The 18169-nt window shown below is 61.3% G+C and overlaps 1 protein-coding gene across 3 annotated transcripts in view; it reads right to left on the reverse strand.

Annotated features, from left to right (window-relative positions):
- SPEG (striated muscle enriched protein kinase) overlaps positions 1 to 13663 on the reverse strand; it is a 30968-nt gene extending 17305 nt beyond the window's left edge. Inside the window, exons 1-11 of one of the 3 annotated variants that reach the window (XM_088168158.1) lie at positions 13414 to 13663; positions 10205 to 10244; positions 9096 to 9125; positions 8611 to 8700; positions 8154 to 8349; positions 5395 to 6914; positions 4278 to 4421; positions 3296 to 3478; positions 1406 to 1617; positions 1047 to 1135; positions 668 to 849 (exon numbers count right to left, since the gene is read on the reverse strand). In XM_088168158.1, the coding sequence (XP_088024284.1) occupies positions 668 to 849; positions 1047 to 1135; positions 1406 to 1617; positions 3296 to 3478; positions 4278 to 4421; positions 5395 to 6914; positions 8154 to 8349; positions 8611 to 8700; positions 9096 to 9125; positions 10205 to 10244; positions 13414 to 13446 (2719 nt within the window). In that variant the 5' untranslated portion in view covers positions 13447 to 13663. Of the gene's footprint in view, positions 1 to 667; positions 850 to 1046; positions 1136 to 1405; positions 1618 to 3295; positions 3479 to 4277; positions 4422 to 5394; positions 6915 to 7967; positions 8350 to 8610; positions 8701 to 9095; positions 9126 to 10204; positions 10245 to 13413 lie in introns of those variants that run through there. The other 2 variants (XM_088168157.1, XM_088168159.1) reach the window with 2 other exon arrangements.
- Between the last annotated feature and the right edge of the window lie 4506 nt (positions 13664 to 18169).

Here is an 18169-nt window from a genome sequence, read left to right on the forward strand (position 1 = left end):
GGCTATCAGTCCCAACTATCCCCTCACCCCCTCAAAACTGCACACTTACTTTGGGGTCCTAGGAGGACCACAGCAGGGCTGGGGAGCAATAGCAAGGAAAGGGGACTGGACAGTTAAGTCCCATGCATATGGGACATCGCTGGAAATGGGCAGGGAGGGACCCCTGCAAGTTGCCCTGTGCCTGGCACAGAACTTGCAGGCAGCCTGGGGCAAGGAGGGAGCAAGCTGCAGGGCATGAGGACATTTTTCCTACACAGCCCCCAAGGCCAAAAGCCCTCCCTGGTCAGCCAGGGGCAGCACTTCACCCCATAAGTGGGTGTGTGGGGGGACATGGGGTAAAGTTGGGCTGTAAGAAGCAGTGGGGTCTGGGTCAGATCAGTGGGGATCTGGAACAGCAGGCAACAGGTGGGAGCCAGGGCTGCTTATCTGGATGAGACAGCAAGGCAGCCTGCCTTCTGCTGCAGGGCCAGCCTCTGTAGACAGCCCCAGGCACGCAGCTCCATTTTCTTGTTCTCCGCCTGGGCCACCACAGGGTGGGTTGGGTTGTCCCCTTCTTATGTCACACCACCAAGGAGGGTCTGCAGTGGCCTCTTCCCCACAGCTCATGCAGGGCACTAGAGCCAGCTGACCCCTCAGGTTCTTGGGTGACATACTCAGGGAGTTTTACCTCTGACCTCCAGCTTGGCCTCACACTGCTTGGTGCCATATTCGTTGACGGCCTTGCAGGTGTAGAAGCCGGTGTCAGTGTGCTCCGCTGCCAGGATGTGTAGCGTGAAGAGCCCCCGCACTCCCTCTGCCTCCTCCACATGGTGCCGGCGCCCATACTTCACTGGCTGCCTATTTCTCAGCCTGCTCCAGACAGAGGCAGAACATCATGGTCATACCTGGCCCTGCACACCCAGCCTGGCTGTCCCCAAAAAAGACTTTCTCCAACACTCCCTGCTGAGGATGAGAGCTCCATGCTAACCATCCCCAAACTGAGAGGTCACTGTGCCTATCCGCTCCTTTTCTGCCCAGCTATGACCCCAGAGAGCAGCAGGACTCACCAGTAAATGATGGGCTTGGGCTCCCCACGGACACGAACACTCATGCTAACATCCTGCCCCTCCAGCACCGACTGGTCCGACAAGGATACCTGCAGAGAGAGGGGTTAGAGACCAGCAAGCACCATCTGCACACAGGATCATGCACCCCCATCACCGCACCCAGGGCTGTCTGTCCCTTATCACAACAGGAGTAACAGGGAAGATGGTGGAGTGGAGCCTGCCCAGGTGCTAGGAGGACCCCACATCAGATCAAGGGGTAGGAAGACCTGACCCAGCACCTCATGGCACCGAGGACCACTGCACCGCAATCACAGGGCACTGTACCCCTCTACCAGGTCCTGGGGAGTTTATTATCTCACCTCAAAGGTGGGTGAAGCCTTGAAGGTGGTCTCTGGGGAGCCGCGGGCAGCCCCATGCTCGGCTCTTGGCTGCAACTTCATGGCCGGTCGGTGCTGGGGGGTGCTGGACTCGGGGAACTCTTCCAGGGGGCTCAGGTACTCCTCGTCCGATGTGATGGGGCTGGCCTGGCCGATGGTGGGGGGCAAGTTCCCATGCCGCTCCACAACGGGTGCTAGCACAGAAGAGGCTGGATTAGGAGCTGGCAGCAACCAGAGCCGGGCAGGCGGATTAACGCACCCCTTTCCACTACCCTGCATTACAGGAGTGGACACGCACCCCGCAGCACATCCCGGCTCGGCAATGGCCGGCAGCGAAGGGGTGCGTGGCCGTGCCGGGGGAGGGGATGAGCAGCACGCCGCGGGATGATAAGGGGACGAGATATTCCGCAAGGCGACAGCAGGGCTCAAGTGGCTCTTACGCAGCAGCCCGCGCTCCCATCCTTAAGCCGCCCGGATTCCCGGGATGGCTGTCCCTGCCCGGGCCGGCACGGCTGAAGGTGACATTGGCAGCTGCGCTCCCCCCTGCAGCCCGCCCGCCCGCCGGTCCGCGCCATCGGGGGCCGGACTGGGGGACTCGCGGGGTGCGGGATACAGGGGCCGGCAGGGGACGGGATGGGGAGCGGCGAGAGGCACGGGGGACTGACAGAGCCCAGTCGCCACCATGGGGGTGCCTGACCCCCGAGCCCGGCCGCCAGAGCGCTCTCAAGCTTCCTGCCCTGTGCCGCCCGTGGGAGGCGGGCGGCCTGCCGGTACTGGGCAAGGGCTGTGTCCCCGCGCCTCCGTCGTGCCCGCGGGCAGCTTCCAGCGGAGAGCTGGGAGCCTGAGCCCGACCTCCCCCCGTCTGTATCCCCCCCGAAGCACCCCCCACTCACCGGGGCCACGGCAGCCCCGCGACCGACCCGCGCCACTCCGCCGAGCCGCCGTCGGTGCCCGCGGCACTGTCGGGGTCGGGTGCCACCAGCTCGCAGCGCCGCCGGCCCGCTGAGCCCGCCCCAGCGCCGGCCGGCCCCCGGGGCTGGGCCAGCAGCTCGGGGGAGGGCCCGCGGCGGGCTGGGGTCTGCCGGGGCCCTTCCCGGCCCCCACCGCTGTGCCCTGCCGACCCTGCCCGGCCGCGGCTGCCCCTAGGTGTACAGTCCCGCCTAACCACGGAGCGGGGAGGTTTAGGGTGCTTCCAGCCCTCGGGGCAGCTCTGAGCCTCTGCCTGCCGCTCAGACACTCTCTTGGAATAGGGAGGGCTTTGGGGCTGCAGCGGGCCGGGTATCCCCATGGCCAGCGGCGTGGGGGTCCTGTGGGGTTCTCCCTGGCTAGCATCTTGGTGGGCAGGCAGGGTATCCCCACAGCTAATAGTTTGTGGGGCGGGGGTTTCCCCGCGGCTAGCAAAGTGGAGGGCAGGGATGTACCCACAATTTGTGGGTTGGGGAGCAGGCTGGGATATTCCCACGGTTCACATGCTGGAGGTGGGAGTACCCGCATGGTTTTCAGGCTGAGGTCAGGGGTACCCACATGGTCTGCGGGTTGTAGGGCAGGCTGGTGTACGCCCATGTCTAGCGGGACTCGGGCAGGTGTGGGGGCCGGACACTGGACTGCTTGCTGGGCGCCAGGGGATGCTCACAACCTGACCTCGCTCCCCCCACGGTAGGATCCTTCCATGGCTGCCGGGAGCACGTCAGCTGCTTTGGTTCAGACAGAGCCTTGTAGGGTAAGGAAGCCGGTTTCTTCCCAGTGACAGCAGCGGCAGAGCTGGCAGCCAGCCTGCCGCGGCGCCAGCCCTCTCTCCCTCCCTGTCTGCCCCCCTCCTTGCCTCCCTCCTTCTCTCCCGGCCTCCCTCCATCCGCCGGCCGCGGCACTCACCGGGCCGCACGCTGAGGATGGCACTGCAGCAGGTGGCCCCCACCTCGTTGGTGGCGCTGACCGTGTACAGCCCGGCGTCGGCCACTCGGGCGCTACGCACCAGCAGCGTGTGGCGCTCGCCCTCCGCCTTGATGGGGCGCGTCGTGCTGCTCCGCAGAGGGACCCCGTCCTTCCTCCAGGACACTGCGGGCAGAGGCGAGGGTCACGCGTGGGCAGGAGAGTCCGAGCTTTCCCGGGGTCTGCGCAGGATCCCGGGGAGGCCAGGTGCTCCTTTGCCTGGCCTGAGGACCCATTTGCTATGGGGAGCAGCCCCGCGATCCCAGGGCCCTCTGACGGAGAGACTGTGGCTGGTCCCTATCTGCTTCCTGACATCCTCCTGCCCTCCAGTGGAGGCTGGAAGAGGGAATTACAGCGGCTTGGCTTCTGCCTGGCATTGGCGACTAGCACCGACCCTGGATGCCCAGCTGCCCCCGTGCATGTCCTGGATACAGCATGCCAGGAGGCCATCAGCCCTAAGCTTCTGGCTCCGGGAAACCACCTGAGCTGTCCCAACAGCAGCCCAGAGCATCAGAGAATCATAGAATGGTTTGGGTTGGAAGGCACCCTGATGATCATCTAGTTCCAACAACACCTCCCCCACCATGGGCAGGGACGGCACCCACCAGATCAGGTTGCATCACCCATCCCTGCCCACGCAGTGCTCAGTAGCCCTTCTCCCACTTTCCCAACAGCCCAGCCCAGCAATGGGGACAGCAGGTATCCTGTCCTCTGCACCCTGCCCTGGCAGGCAGGACCTAAGCACTACGCTCCTGTCTGAGGTGAGGAAGGGCAGAAGGGGTGCACCCAGGGCGGGTACATCACCTCCCCTGAGATACCCAGCTCAGCGCTGGGTGTCCCACTCACCGCACAGGTGGGACATGGACATGCAGAGAGTCCCTCTGCCATGCTCGTGCCCCTGACACCCAGCCCCATGGTGGCTCACCTTCTGGCTGGGGGTTGGCCGTGACAATGCACTTGAGCAGCACCTCTGCTCCCACGACCACTGCCATGTCCTGGATGGGAATCTCAAAGATGGGAGCTTCCAGAGGGTCTTCACCCGCTGATACGTAGGAGTCATCTGAGGACTCTGCACAGGGAGAGATGGGTCCCGTGGCTATCAGCACGGTGAAATGAGTGGGCTGCATGCTGGACTGCATACTGGGCTACATACAGGCAGAGCATGGGTCTCTCCACCCACTGCTCAACCACACCCTCGCTGTGGCATTAGCAGGTACTCAGGCCGTGCAGTGGAGGAAAAGGCCACATCAGGATCCACCATGGCATGGAGAAGGCAGTGGGGACAAGACAGGGACCATGGTGCAGGAAGCATACAGCTTGTTGTACATTCCCATAGGATGTAAGAGATGAGGTGACGGTGGGGTGTGGAAGAAGGAGGGTTGTATAGCCAGCTCTAGCCCCCTCCTGAACTTCCCTCAGTCCTTCATGGGATGCTGGCTGCTACACTGCAATACATCAGCAAGCACCTCCCAGTTCCCTCCCCTCTCATGGCCCCAGCACATGGACAAAAGTCCTGGGGTTGTGCCAGGAGCCTCAGACATGTGGGCCTGGAATTTCTCTGGCTAGAGCAGAGCCTAGAAGAAGATCCCAGCTCAGGTATAGTCTGGTCTAACTGCTGCATGCTAGGATGGGCAGGATACCTCTCCTTCAGCCAAGCCACCTTCCCCTGGGGAAGCTTGGGCTCCATGCCCTGCCTGGACCACCGAACATAGCCCAAACAGGACAAATTGCAGTGGGTGCCCTGTGCCCCAGACCAGGGCTCTATGCCACAAGTCAGCAAGCTGTATCTTTCCTGTGCCAGGCAAGAGACATGGAGAAGATAGCAAGTGTTGTAACCTCAAGGCACAACAAACTGGCAGCCAGGCTGGTCTGTCTTATGGCACTGCTTGGTGCCAACTACCCCAGCTTCTAGACTAATGTACCTCCACTTCAGCCCTGGGCTCCCCATGCCTCCCAGGGACAGGCTGAAGGTCCCTCAACCCACCCAGGGACTGGTCAGGCCAGCTCTGTTCCTGCAGGAGGGCACAAAGCCATGCCCCTACCTAGCTCTGGAGAGGTGGGCCTGGCTCGGCGTCCCTTCCCCTTGCTCCGTGTGCTCCTGCCTTCTTGAGCCATCCGGCCACTCTCTTTCTTCTCGGACACTTTCATCTGCTTTCTCTCCACGTCTCTGCCCACAACATGCTGTCCTGCCCAGCTTCGTTCCAGACGAGCTTCCTGCTCCATCCCTGGCTTTGCCCAAGGCAGGAACCGCACTTCTGAGGGCGTCTCTGGCCGCCGGTACAGACCGTGGGGCACAGCCAGTCGGGCAGCCAGAGCTTCATTCACTGCCCCAGGGCCACGGGCAGGGCCTCCATCTGGGTATGGGCTGCCTTCGGCGGGACCCACCTGCGAGAGGGCCACCCTTCCCTGCGGGCTGGCTTGTGCCAACGGCCACTGCTCCTTCTTCTTCACTTCCCCAATGCCTTCTTGCTGCAGACCCTTCCTGGCACCTGCATCCTCCACTGAGCTGGGATGTCCAGCTGTTCCGCCCCCCACCCCTGGGGCTCTCTTCCCGCGCTGTCCCCCTGGCGGTGGCTCCCCATCAGGTCCCACCAACGCCACACTGGAAAGTGCCAGGTGCTGGATGACGTGCGTGCTCTCTGCTGGCGGGCAGGTCTTGGGTGGCAGTGCCTTGCGTCCGCCGGCGCCCTGAGAGGAAGAGGTGCGGGGGGCACGGGGTGCAGGGGGCTCACTGGCCGCTGGGGGTGAGGGTGCCGGGGGCAACCCGGCTTTGCACAGCTCCTGGGAGCGCCGCAGCTGCTGCTTGGAGACTGTCCGCTTGATGCGGGTCAGCTCCTCTGCAAATTTGTGCTCGATGGCGTAGACACGGTTGGCGAACTTGCCCCGCTCGTCAAAGGATGCGGCTTTCTGCCGGAAGGCCAAACGCCGGCACGCTGCCGTGCTGCCCGGCTCCCAGTGGCCTCCTTCCCGCAGGTCCTCCCGCGAGCCACCTGGAGTGCTGGCTCGGCGCAAGCCAGTGCCAGGCTGGTCGAAGGAGCGCGTCTTGCGCAGCGGCAGGTTGGAGCACGCGGGAAAGGGACTGTCCTGCTCCAGGCTCCTCTGCCGCTCCTCAAAATACTGCAGCCTCTCAAAGATCCTGGAGCCAGCACGCACCAGCTTGGGGGATGCCCGCACGGAGATGCGGCCAGAGGCGTCACTCATGGGTGTCTGCGGACGGGACTCTTGGGTGCTACCTTGTGAGTACCCAGAGGACTTGGGCTTCTTGATCTTCTCCTCGTACTCCTCAGGAACAATGTCCTGGTACTCTACCGGCACTGAGGACTTCTTGCGAGGGGTCACGGGTGTGAAGGAGGGGACACCAGGGCCACGGGCAGCAGGCTGGGACACGATGCCAGTGGGTGGCTGCAGGCCTGTGCCAGCACGAGGAGATGGCGAGCGGACAATGGGTGGCTTGGCAGTCAGCGGCAGGGTAGCAGGGGATCTTGGGGGCTCTGCACCAGGCTTTGGAGAGACAGGGCCTCTGTGGAGGTCATCTCTCCGGTAGCCTCCCTGGGGGATGCTGCTGCAAGGGCAGAGACAGAGGAGCATGGCTTAGAGACCACCATTGTACCTGCTTGGCTGCATGCCCACTTCCAGCCTGCACCGCAGTGCCCAATGGGGCATTGCAAGGGGGTCAAACAGTCCAGGGCAGCCTGTGACTGGGGAGACTCAAGGGATCCCAGAAAGGGCATCTGGTCACCCTGAGACCACTGGGATCTGGCTGGGTTATGTGAGAGTCCTGGGCTGCTGGGACCCCTTGCCCAGGGGTACTCATGTGGAGCAGCATGGTGATGGTGGGATACCCAGTGAGTCCCCTTCCACCATGCAGACAGGACTAGGGGCTGAGGGGTGCCCCAGTTTGCTGGGGTGTCCTGGTGTGCTGGGGCAGTGCAGCCTGCCCAGAGGGAGTCCCCAAGGCTTCAATCCCTGCCCAGGCACATGCCGTTGTGGGCACTTCTTCCTATCCCACTGCCCCCAGAGGGGCTCAGCAAATGCAGAGTGGAAATCATAAGGTGGAGATGAGGTTCTGGTGGAAGAAGCAGACTTAAACAAAAAAAAGAGCGAGATGGAGGCCAAAGGAGCAGGCCTGCAGGTATGAGAACCAAAGGTGGCAAGGAGGAAGGGGGCTCTGAGCACATCAGCAGGATCTTAGGAGGCAGCATGTCCCTGGACCTTGCTGCCACCCCTGTACCGTGGGCAGACATTTGCCAGTGTGCGTCCCAGGCTACTGTGCACCTCCAGTTCCACATAGTGTGGGCTGCACAGAGCACCATGGTGGGGTGGAATGGGAAAATATCCATGGCATAATCTGCAGCTCAAGCAGTGGCACAGGGGATACCCCCAGCCTCAACCTGGCCACAGCAGAAAGGGACCCCACTCAACATCACCCCCCCCCACCTGTGTTGCTCCCACTTTCTCACCGAGACCAGGCTGCCTACTGCTCAGAGTCCCCGCTCCTCATCTGGGAAGGTGAAGGCAAAGAAAGCCCAGGTGGAGGGAAGGAGATGGCTGCAGGGGTTGGAAGGAGATGGCCCCAGCACGATGTCCCCTCCGTGTGCTTCCCCTAGCTACTTACACATGGAGTGAGAGCGCCCGTCCTCGGTACAGGCTGAAGGCGCTGCCGTACGGGTCGCTGGCCACCGAAAGGCTATCCTCTGACCCCCAGCTCGTGCCCACCAGATTAGCCCGTGATGCCCGCACCAGCGGCTCCACACCCAGGTGCCGGACCTCGGCGCCACGTGGGGCCGGCGTGTTTGCTTGCCTTGGGGTTCCCTGCGGCTGCGGCCAGGCAGCAGGACGGAGGTAGGGTCCCCGTGCAGAGAGGCTGGCATCCGTCTCCTTCTCCACCACGGTCTGCTGGCTGCCTGACCAGCTGGAACGCTCCTCTGCCTGGGACAGGGCCAGCACTGAGGTTGGCGTTGTGTTCATGGAGGCGTCCACGAGGGTGTCAGACCCACCTGAGAGAAGAGGGATGAGCCAAGAGTGGGTGCCTATGGAGACAAGCTCAGCACCCTGCTGGGAGAGGGCTGAACCACCATGGGGTGTCCCAGCATGTCCTAAACAGCACCCTGCTGCCTCAAGCCCTCTCTCCTTTGTATGGGTGGATCACAGCTCCCCCTCCATGAACACCGCCAAAGCTTGGCCAGCAGAGGCCTTGTGAGGAGCCATGGCCAGCAGCCAGTGTCAGGGCTCAGTGCCAGCCAGGTGTCCCTGCTCACCCGTGGGGGTGCTGAAGGCCGTCTCATCCTGGAGATCACTGCGCTGTGTCACCTGGGGGTCGCTGGATTCATCCTCACCTGTCTCCGAGTCTGAGGTGGGGAGGGGAGAGTAGAGAGTGAGTGTACAGAGATACAGCAGACCACACTGGTACTGCCTGTTGCAGACCCATTGGCTCCAGGAGCAGGAGAGCAGTGCCCAGGCAGCTCCAGGGCAAGAGGCATGACTGTGACCTGCAGGGACAAGGTGCCAGTAGGGAAAGGCAGGACTGGGAGTGGGAAACTCCAGCAAAGCAAGGGCAGGCAAGAGCAGTGTTAGATGACGGAGGAAGGGAGGCAGTGCCAGCAGTGGAAATGCAGCTGGCAGAGGTGGCATGGGGACAAAAAAGCAGGGCAAGGGAACAGTGGAAGTGACAGAGCAGGCTGGCAGGCTGGGGCACAGGGTCCACTATGGGGACAGAGACAGCACTGGGAAGGGGACTTCATACCGTAGCTTTGTTTCCTGCAGGAGCGGAAAACTTCGCTTCCATAGGGGCAGCAAGAGAGAGAGAGACATCAACACCCGGTTATCGGCCCGGCCTGCGGAGACGCGGGGGGCAGCAGGGGGGGCCTCGTCCCCAGCACCTCCCCACCATGTCTCCATTCTGCACCACATTCACTGCACACCACTCCAGTGCTGCACACAGACCCTCTCCTCGCACACACCTGTGCAGTGCACAGCACCATTCCCTCCCTGTGCCACAGCCACATCCTTCCCAGCAGGACAGCCATCCCCTCTCCCTGGAGCTGCTGGCCTCACTGCTGCAGTATCCATACATCCCTCCGTGCTCTGCAGAGCAACTCAGCCTGGGGCTGGAGCTCCCAGTCTGTGCCCCATCTGGGCACTCCTGGGGGTGCTGGAGCACATGGACACGTGTCCATGTGCATACGGCCTCCTCCTGGCATGTACAAGTCCATACTCTGCTCCACCAGTGCAAGTGCTGTACAATACAGCTGTGCTCCACAGCACAGCTGTGGTTGATAAAGCCAAAATTCTCAGGGCAGGGCATCACTAAGAGCTGCCCCCATCGGGCAGGATGTGGCAAGGCCATTTCAGTATCACCCTAATGTCCCATTTCCAGGAGAGCTAGTGCCACACTGCCAGGGAAGGACTGACTTTCCTCCTTGCCACTGCCCAAGCCCTCACAAGCTGCAGCAACAACCCCTGCAGTGAGGAACATCCCCAGCCCAAACACCGCTCCTATCCATTGCACTCATAAGGTGTATAGGGGGCCATACTGCTTCCCCCCATTCCAAGCCACCCCTCTGCAGCCCAGCGCACAATCAGCTGCTTCTTTCAGTGCTAGTGCATCACATTCCCAATCCAGGCCACAGCAGTCTGGCAGTCCCTGAGCAAGGAGAGCTGCAGGGCCAGGAGCAGATCAGCTGCATGGGGGACACTGTGAGGTCCTGGCTGACTGGGATCCTATTTTGTGGCTGGCAAGATGGAATCCAGCCCAGCCCAGCCTCTGCTCACTGCCCCTTGTAGCATGGTGGTGGACCCCATCCCGGCGCACTTGGGGCGGCGGGGGAGTCGGGTCCTGGTAACTCAACGCACCATGCGTGAAGCGCCCGAAGCGCCGCGAGTGGCCGGTCTTCTGCAAAGGAAAAGAGAACAGAGCATTACCCACGGCAGGGCGATTAGTACCTGCCACGCACACACACCCACACACCCAGACCCTCACCGCCCCCCATCCCAGCACACGCAGCACCGTTCACACCCACAACTGCTCACACGCACTCTGGCACCACATACATCGTACCACTCACGCCCCCCCACTGGCAGGGCACACCTGGCACTGCTCACATGCACCCTCACTGCACACCCACGGGAACCCACAGGCACACACCCCCGCACACGCAGAGATGGATGGGCGTAGGTGGGCACATGTAGCGCATGCCCAGCCGCACACACTCACACACACCTGTGCGCACGCGCATGCACACACACACGGAGTCCCCTCGGTGATGGCACTATGCACCCCAGCCCTGTGTTGCAGCCCAAGCCCACGAGTGACAGTCCTGGGCATCCCAGATGCCCCAGAACTGCTGCCTGCAGCTGGCATAGCCTGCAGCGAAGTCTTTGCCTGGGCTGCTGCCCAAGTGCTCTGCAGCCCCTTTAAAGCCACCCAGCCAGCATTGGGGATTTGGCCAGCAAAACGTCTTCTAGGCACTGGCCCAGACTCCACCATGGCCACAGTCCCAGCACGGAGACAGCATCCTCCATCCCCTGTAGAGGCCATGCCAGTTGAGAGAGAAGCTGCCTTGCCAGCACAGGACAGGCCTGTTGGTGCAGGGTCGGAGGCATAGGAGCTGTGCTCACCCAGGCCGTCTGGGCAGGCAGGTGGGACCCGAGCATGGGGTGGAAGCATCAGGAACTCTCTGCTAACTTGGCTGCCCTCTGTGCTGTAGCCCAGGGCTGGGCACTTGAGTGCCAGGGAAGGGACCCACTGAGGGCAGCTTGTCTGCCAGACCCAGTGTGCACTGACACCATATCCAAGGAAAGCAGAGGGACGGGGTGATCTCCAAGGTAGGCAGGAGTGGGAATGTGAAGTGCAGACAGGCAGGGTTGGGCTGCCAGGACTGAGCATCCTTCCCAGCCAGTCTGGGTGACAGGGTCTCCCCAGGACACTGACGGCACACACTCCCCAGTGTGGAGCCCAGAGCTGGTCACCAAACTATCTTGAAGCCCTTTGCTTCACCAGCCCCTCCTGCCCCACCACCCCTTCAGCACCCAAGCAGGTGATGGACAGCCAGACCCCAGGGACAGCCAGCCGCTAGGGATGGACAGCCAAGCACGGTGAGCAGTTAGTTGCCCTTGAAGGGCAGCAGGCTCATTTCACAAGCCCCAAAGTTGCTGCCAGTGCAGTGGCAGAACCTGCACACGGGCAGCACTCCGGGGTTCCCACCAAGCCCCTGCCGGCATGCAGTGCTGGCCAGAGGGCAGTGGCTACACGAGACACATTTGTATTCAGGCTGAGCCAGGCGTCACCTCCCCTTCTCGGCTGACTGTGCTGGTTCTGGCTGGCAGCCCGTCTTCCAGGCCAGGGAAAGATGAGTGATTAACTGCACCATCGGCGGATAATTCCCCCATTAAAGAATGAAAATGCAATTGAGTGCCATTATCGGGTACTCTCGTGGCTTCCCCAGGGACAGGCGCCATCGGCTCCCCATCAAATATGGTGACTGCACCCAGTGGGCCTGGGCTGGGCTCCATTGCCCAGAGCCGCAGAGGGGCTGAGCCCCCTCCCCTTCACCTCTCAACAAGTCCCTACAGGATCAAGGCACCCTGAGGGATCAAGGCACCCGACGGACTGGACCAGCCTCAAGCACAGCACCCACCTGCAGCCCACTAGGGAGCAAGTGCTGGGTGATGCAGGGTCAGCCCCAGGCCAGGAGGTGAAAGGGGGCAGGAACAGCTCAGGGCTTGGTGTGGGGTCTGAGTCTGCACGAAGGAGAGTGGGGGTAATCCTCCTGCGTGGGATTTCATTTGCATCTTGGTAAAAGGGGTGGAAGAGCCCCAGGAGCACACTCTGTGCCTACCCAGCCAGGAGTAGAGAGAAGAGCTGGCTGGGATCCACACCCAGCTTCAACCCTGCACTACAAGACAGCTGGGTGAGACCTGGAGTTATTTCCTTCCCCTGTGCCAGGCATGGATCCACCTGCCCAGGCTGGGGTCCTGCACTGGCCCAAGCATGGGGCATTCCTCACCGTGGCCATGGGGCTAACAGGGAGTGAAGGATCTCCTGGGACCATGGAGCTTGCCACCACCTAGCACGTGGAGCCCAGCACCACATGGCACTGCTGCCTATTGTGTGAAATAGGCAGACAGGGAGCAAGGATGGAATGAGGTGGGGAGGGAGTGAGTGACTTGTCTGGTGCAGACAGCCACTGTGGCTGTTCTACCCCTCCTGTGCCCAGCCAGCAGTGCAGGATCCTGCCCTGCGACACGGGCAAGCTCCTGGACTTGCTGCCCCCATATGCAGGTGGGGCAGCCAGGCCATGCATTCCACCTTGTCCCAGGTGGACCTTCAGCACCTTCTCTCTGGGGACCCGTGTCCCGTCGTGCATCTTCCACCCCTGGGAAGGTGCTGCGCGCTTCCCAGCCCCTTCTGGGACACCAGGCAGAGTGACAGCGGGAAGGCAATGCGCCCGCATTGGGTTTGTGTGCCCCTGGGAATTGGGGCCGGGGGCTTCCTGGAAGTATGTTCCCTATCCTCCACCCCCCGCCGAGGCCAAGTGACGTCCTTGTTCCTTGCTCGGCAGCGGAGCGTGCGGCGGGCCCGCGAAGAAGCCGTGCCTGTGCCAGGCATGCTCCTGACGCGGAGGGGATGACGCATGCAAAGCCTCGTCTCCAGCTCCGTGACCACCGCCAGTGGGGCTGGGGGGAGCCATGGAGCAGCCTCCATTTGCTGCCCCGACTCCAGAGGGCAGAGAGGGAAGAGAGAGGCGTAGGGAAAGCCCTGGCGGGGGTCCCAGCCCAGGTGTTGGCACAGGAGGTGCTGAGCCCCTGCCCTCTGCCCCTCCTGCCCGGGCTGGCGAGGCCAGGCAAGCAGCTGGCAGCTCTGCAAGCGGGGCTGAAGCTGGTGCTGTGTAAAGCCCTGGGGAGCCCCAGGGGGCAACGGAAGGGCTGGAGGGACACTCCCATCCTCATCCTTATTCGCATCCACATTCCCATCTCCATCAGCATCCATTCCCATCCCCAGCCGCTCTCGGCACTACCCCCTTCTCCCGGCACCCGCCGGCACGGCAGCCTGGAGCCCTTACCTGGAAACGCTTCTTCACCCAGATCTTCTTCATGCTTCTGCAGAGCCCTGCTGGCCCGGTGACACAGACTCAGGCCCGGCAGGACGGCAGCCCGCTCCCGGCGGGGTCCCCGCTGTCAGCACGTCGCGGCAGCGAGCGATGCTCCGAGCATCCTTCACCACCGGCAGCCGGGAACGGTGGAGGGAGAGGAAGGGGCTCGCCAGGTTGGGCTCTCGGGAGGGCTGGAGCTGTGAGCATGAAGCATCACTGGAGTGCTCCTCCCTCCATCCTTCCCCCGCCTGCCTCCGCCTCCGCCTCCCCGCCAGCCCTGGCACACAGCGACAGCGGTGGGGGACAGGCAGGGCACAGGTGGTGGGGGGCGAGGGCTACCGTCGTAGAGGGGAGGGAGGGGGCGTGTCTGTGGCGGGTACATGGTCTCTCCACCTCTGGCTTTGTCTACATGGCAGCATGGGGTCCGAGCCCTCTGCCAGGCAGTGCAGCTGTACCACTGTTCGCTCTCACCTGCCAGTCCTGCCCCACTGCCCAGGACAGGGGTTGCACTTCTCTCTTAGGACACAGCCCCCCATTACAGCTCCCACATGCAGACCAGCTGGGACAGAAACCAATACAACACAGCAGCGCTCTGTGTGCTGTCCCCAAAGCATTCCCAAACAGGGCAGCCCCAGTGCCACATCTGCCACAACCCTATACCCAGTAGCACATTCACAGTGTGCCATGATACTGCTGAGCCAAGATATAGGCTCACCATCCCTCTGCCAGCCTCTCCTCAGGCTCCCACATCCTCCAGTCATTGGTAATGCAGAAAGATCCCCTTGCCAAGACACAGGTGTGGGTCACAGCACAGCTGTACATGGACAGGAGCTAATGTGGGCTCAGTGCTTCACATCAATTCCCCTGGCAAACCACACAGCCTCCAGTGTCAGTGCTGGCGCCAAGGCAAGCCTTGTACCTGGCCCCCAGGTGCCTCAGGACCCACATGGGTTTGCAGGGCTGGACTGCTCAGCCCTGGCATAGCATCACTTCTTTGTAGCTGACGGGGAGACAAGCTTAACCTGGGAAGGTAGGTTGCTGTCCCTGTCCATGTGGCATGACACATGAGACCTCCCTTCTTGCTGGAGTGAGGACCCACGACACAGTTCAGAGCAGGACTGTGTGCCCAGGACTGAGCTATGATGGGGCTCCTGGGATGTGGACAGAAGCTGTGGGTGGGAGTCCCCAGAGGGGCTGGTCACGGACATTAAGACCTATAAGTGCTCCTGGGGTGCCGGCACAACCCTGGCACACCTTCCCCAGCTGACCATCCCGAGCCCTGCGGGCCTTGTCAGTTTTCTGGGTGATGTTACAAACAAGCCGGAGGGGCAGTCCCAGCCCCACAGCCTCAGCAGGTCCTGTCTTGCATGCCATACCCCCCACAGCTCTTGGTGCCTCATAGCTCTTGATACCTCGCCACATCAACTCACCAAGCCCTGCAGCATTCATCAGCCCCCTTTCCAGGGCCTTGGAGAGGCTGCAAGGTCCTGGCCTCACCATCTGTCTGAGCTGCCCCTTCCCACTGCAGAGCATCCATGGGGACACTGCTGGAGGCGTTCCCACCCAGCGCTTATCCCCATGCTGCTCACCTGTCCCCTGGGGAGCCAGCTGCTCCACAAGGAGCTGCTCACAGGCATCACGCTCCCCATGATGCTTGGCAGCTCTGGTAGCTTTTCTCTGCTTCCCCTCCCAGCTCATGACTCCAAACGTGAGGCTTTTCATGGCTCCATAATAACTTGCAAATTACCCAGTACAAAAGGAGCTGTTTATACAACATTTCTGTCAGTCCCACAGTTCGAGTGATGCTGCGGGGTTTCCGTGGAGACCCTGCACGTCAGACAAGTCCTACAAATGCTACAGCTGGCATTAAGGGAATCTCCTGTCAGAGACAGAGGTCTCTGCTGCCCTCCCCCAGCCCTGGGTGAGGACAGAAATGGGTACCCTTGAGCCAGAGCTAGGTAAAGAGTTGAACTGTGGAGCTCATGTATGTCAGGGTACCTGCACCCAGGGCTTCCCTGCCAGGTACATTCACCCTGTATGTGCCTGCCTGTGGTCCTGCAGCAGACACATAGCCTGTGCCTTCTTTTCATACTCAAGTGGGATTAAAAGACTCATCAGGGATGCTGGGAAGAAGCACCAAGGCTTGGACTTGTCACACAATGATGCCACCATGAGGGTGCTGTCACCAAAGCACCCACAAGGACAGCCCCAGGGCTGGACCCAGGGAGGACCACCTTCGTCCAGCCAAAACACAGTCACTTGTATATTCTCCAACCATCCTACATCTGCTGCCCCTTGACTGGGGGGCTGGCTGGGCACACAGCTCTTCCCAACAACTGTGACTCTGTAGCCATCCTTCAGCAAAAGCTTCAGGAGTGACTCTGGGCTGTCCCAGAGACGCTGAACCCCTGGGAATAGCTGGGCCACCTCCAAGAGGCTGTGCCTGTTGTAGGCACTAGAAGTCCTTCTTAGTGGCAGCAACACCTGCAAATTCCCCCTCCAGGGCAAAGCCGAAGTCCCTGCAGAAGGTGTCCTACAGGAGATGATGGCCACCTGCAACTAGGGCTGCCCCTCTGCCCTGCCCCAGCCCAGGGGCAGCCCTGACAATGCCCTGCTTCTCTGCAGGTCAGGGACCTAGGACAGAGAACAGCAGCCAGTGCACTTGTGGCATGGACAAGAAGTAGACCTGGAGCAGGTGGCCTCACTGCCACCGAGCTCCAGCTTTGCTTGCTGAACACACCTCAGCCCCAAGCAAAGCAGACAGCAAACACTTGCTCAAAATGCAGCATTAATTCCACTGTTCCAAGAACCACAGCCCTCCACACCTTGCTGGGCTTCCCAGCTGCTCTGCACAGATCCTGACCCAGTACCACAGCTCTGGCCTGGCACCAGCCCCCTGCCCCTGGTCTCAGCCAGTAGCCCCCTTGTCTCAGTGCTTGAATAATTGATGGCAGTGTGTACATGCGGAATCTCAAGTAGGAGGAGGTCTGGGCATGAATCTTTCATGTGTTTGCACCTCCTGGAGCTGCTGGGGATGGTCGGCGGGAGGTGGGGATGTGCTGGGAGCCTGGGTAGGTGGGGACCTTCCATAGCTCTGTGTCTAGGGAAAATAAATATTGCAGCAGAATATCCCTTGTCACTGAGCAGGGCAGCGCCACAGCATCTTTCTGGCCACTCCCTATGGAGGAGCAGTGCTGTGCTGTCCCCCCTCTCCCAAGGGCTGGGACACCCCAATGCCCTCTTCAGCTTCACCTCACTTGCTGCCACAAGAAGGATGCCTGAGCACACAGTCCTCACTGCAGGCAGAGAACACAGGGATGAAGAACAGCAATGTGACCTTGGCTCTGGGCATTTGGACACGAAGTGGGATGGCACAAGGTATTGCATCCCTGCCCTGCTAACCTCTGGCATACCTCCTAGCTGGGAGTAAGGGACCGCATGCTCTGGGGGAAAGCAGGCAAGAGTGCAGGCAGCAGGGAAGCAACCATCCCCTTCCCAGTGCCACCATGCCATAGCACAAGCCAGCAACCTGGTGTCAGGAGGCAAGAAGGGCAACGGGAGTGATGGGTAGCCCTGGAAGGAGGAAGAGGCTGTCGTCCCCTCATGCAGTCCTGAATATTGGTGCTATATTTACCCAACTGCAGGCCTGGGTTTCAGCCTCTTGCCTGTAACACAAGCCCTGCAGCCTGCCAGAATCCGAGGGGATGGCACATTCCTCAGCAAAAATAACCCTCCAGCAGCAGGCGAGAGGGCAGGGGTGGAGGTGACTGACTGGACAGCTGCACTCACCACCCCGCTCACTGGGAGCAGACGTCTCGCTCTGACAGACCCTGGGATGGGAATCTGGCACACATGGCCACCACACCAGCCCCCTGCCCAGGTGGATGGGGGCAGAGGTGGGAGCCACTCTGGGGCAGCCGGCATTAAACATGGGCACAGTGCTGCAAATTATGGGACTAAAATTAGGCACTGAGATAAATGGCCAGAGATGCTGACCAGGGACACTGTCAGCCCAGCCATCTCCAGTGGGCTCCATTGCCATTGCCATGCACCATCAGCTGAAAAATTATGCCAGCATTGCCCCACTGTAACTCCTCGCACAGGAAGGGTTCGCGCAGGGCCATCACACACAGGAAGTTTCTGCCCCTTTCCTGCCCTCAAATCCAGGCAGTGCAGGCTGTTTCCTGGGCAGAGGAAAGGCTCCAAGACAGTTTGATTGCTGAGTGCAGGTGGAGGCAAATGGAGCAAGACCCTGCACTGGGAGCCCAAGATGGACACATCCAACCTTGAAATGAGAGGCAGCCTGGGTGGGGAGGATCAGGCAGTGTTGGCACAGTGAACAAGGGCTGGACTCTAAAAGGAGATTAGCTCAGGTTCTTAAGAGGTGATTTAATCCATTTTACAGGGAAGAAATTCAGGAGATGCAGCTGAAAGGTGATAAAGGCTTTAGCAAGTCTAGGAGCAATAGAGCTATGGCAGGGGCCAGGGCTGGCTAGAAGGATCTGGAGGTTCCCTGGGTGGACCTGGAAAGCTCCTAGACCAGCTTGGTGCTGGTGTGAGAAGGGTCAATGCCCTCCATCTGCACCTATGGAGCTGGGGCATTAGGGGAACCTGCAGCAGGAGAGGGGCAGCACAGTGGGCACGGGGGGGACAGCGTGGGACAGTGGGGATGGTGGGCCCCTGGTAGCCCCTGCACTTGGCTGCCTGGACAGCCCCACACATGCTC

Source organism: Sturnus vulgaris, chromosome 7 (genome assembly GCF_052056855.1).
Source record: "Sturnus vulgaris isolate bStuVul1 chromosome 7, bStuVul1.hap1, whole genome shotgun sequence".
NCBI classification, from domain to species: Eukaryota; Metazoa; Chordata; class Aves; order Passeriformes; family Sturnidae; genus Sturnus; species Sturnus vulgaris.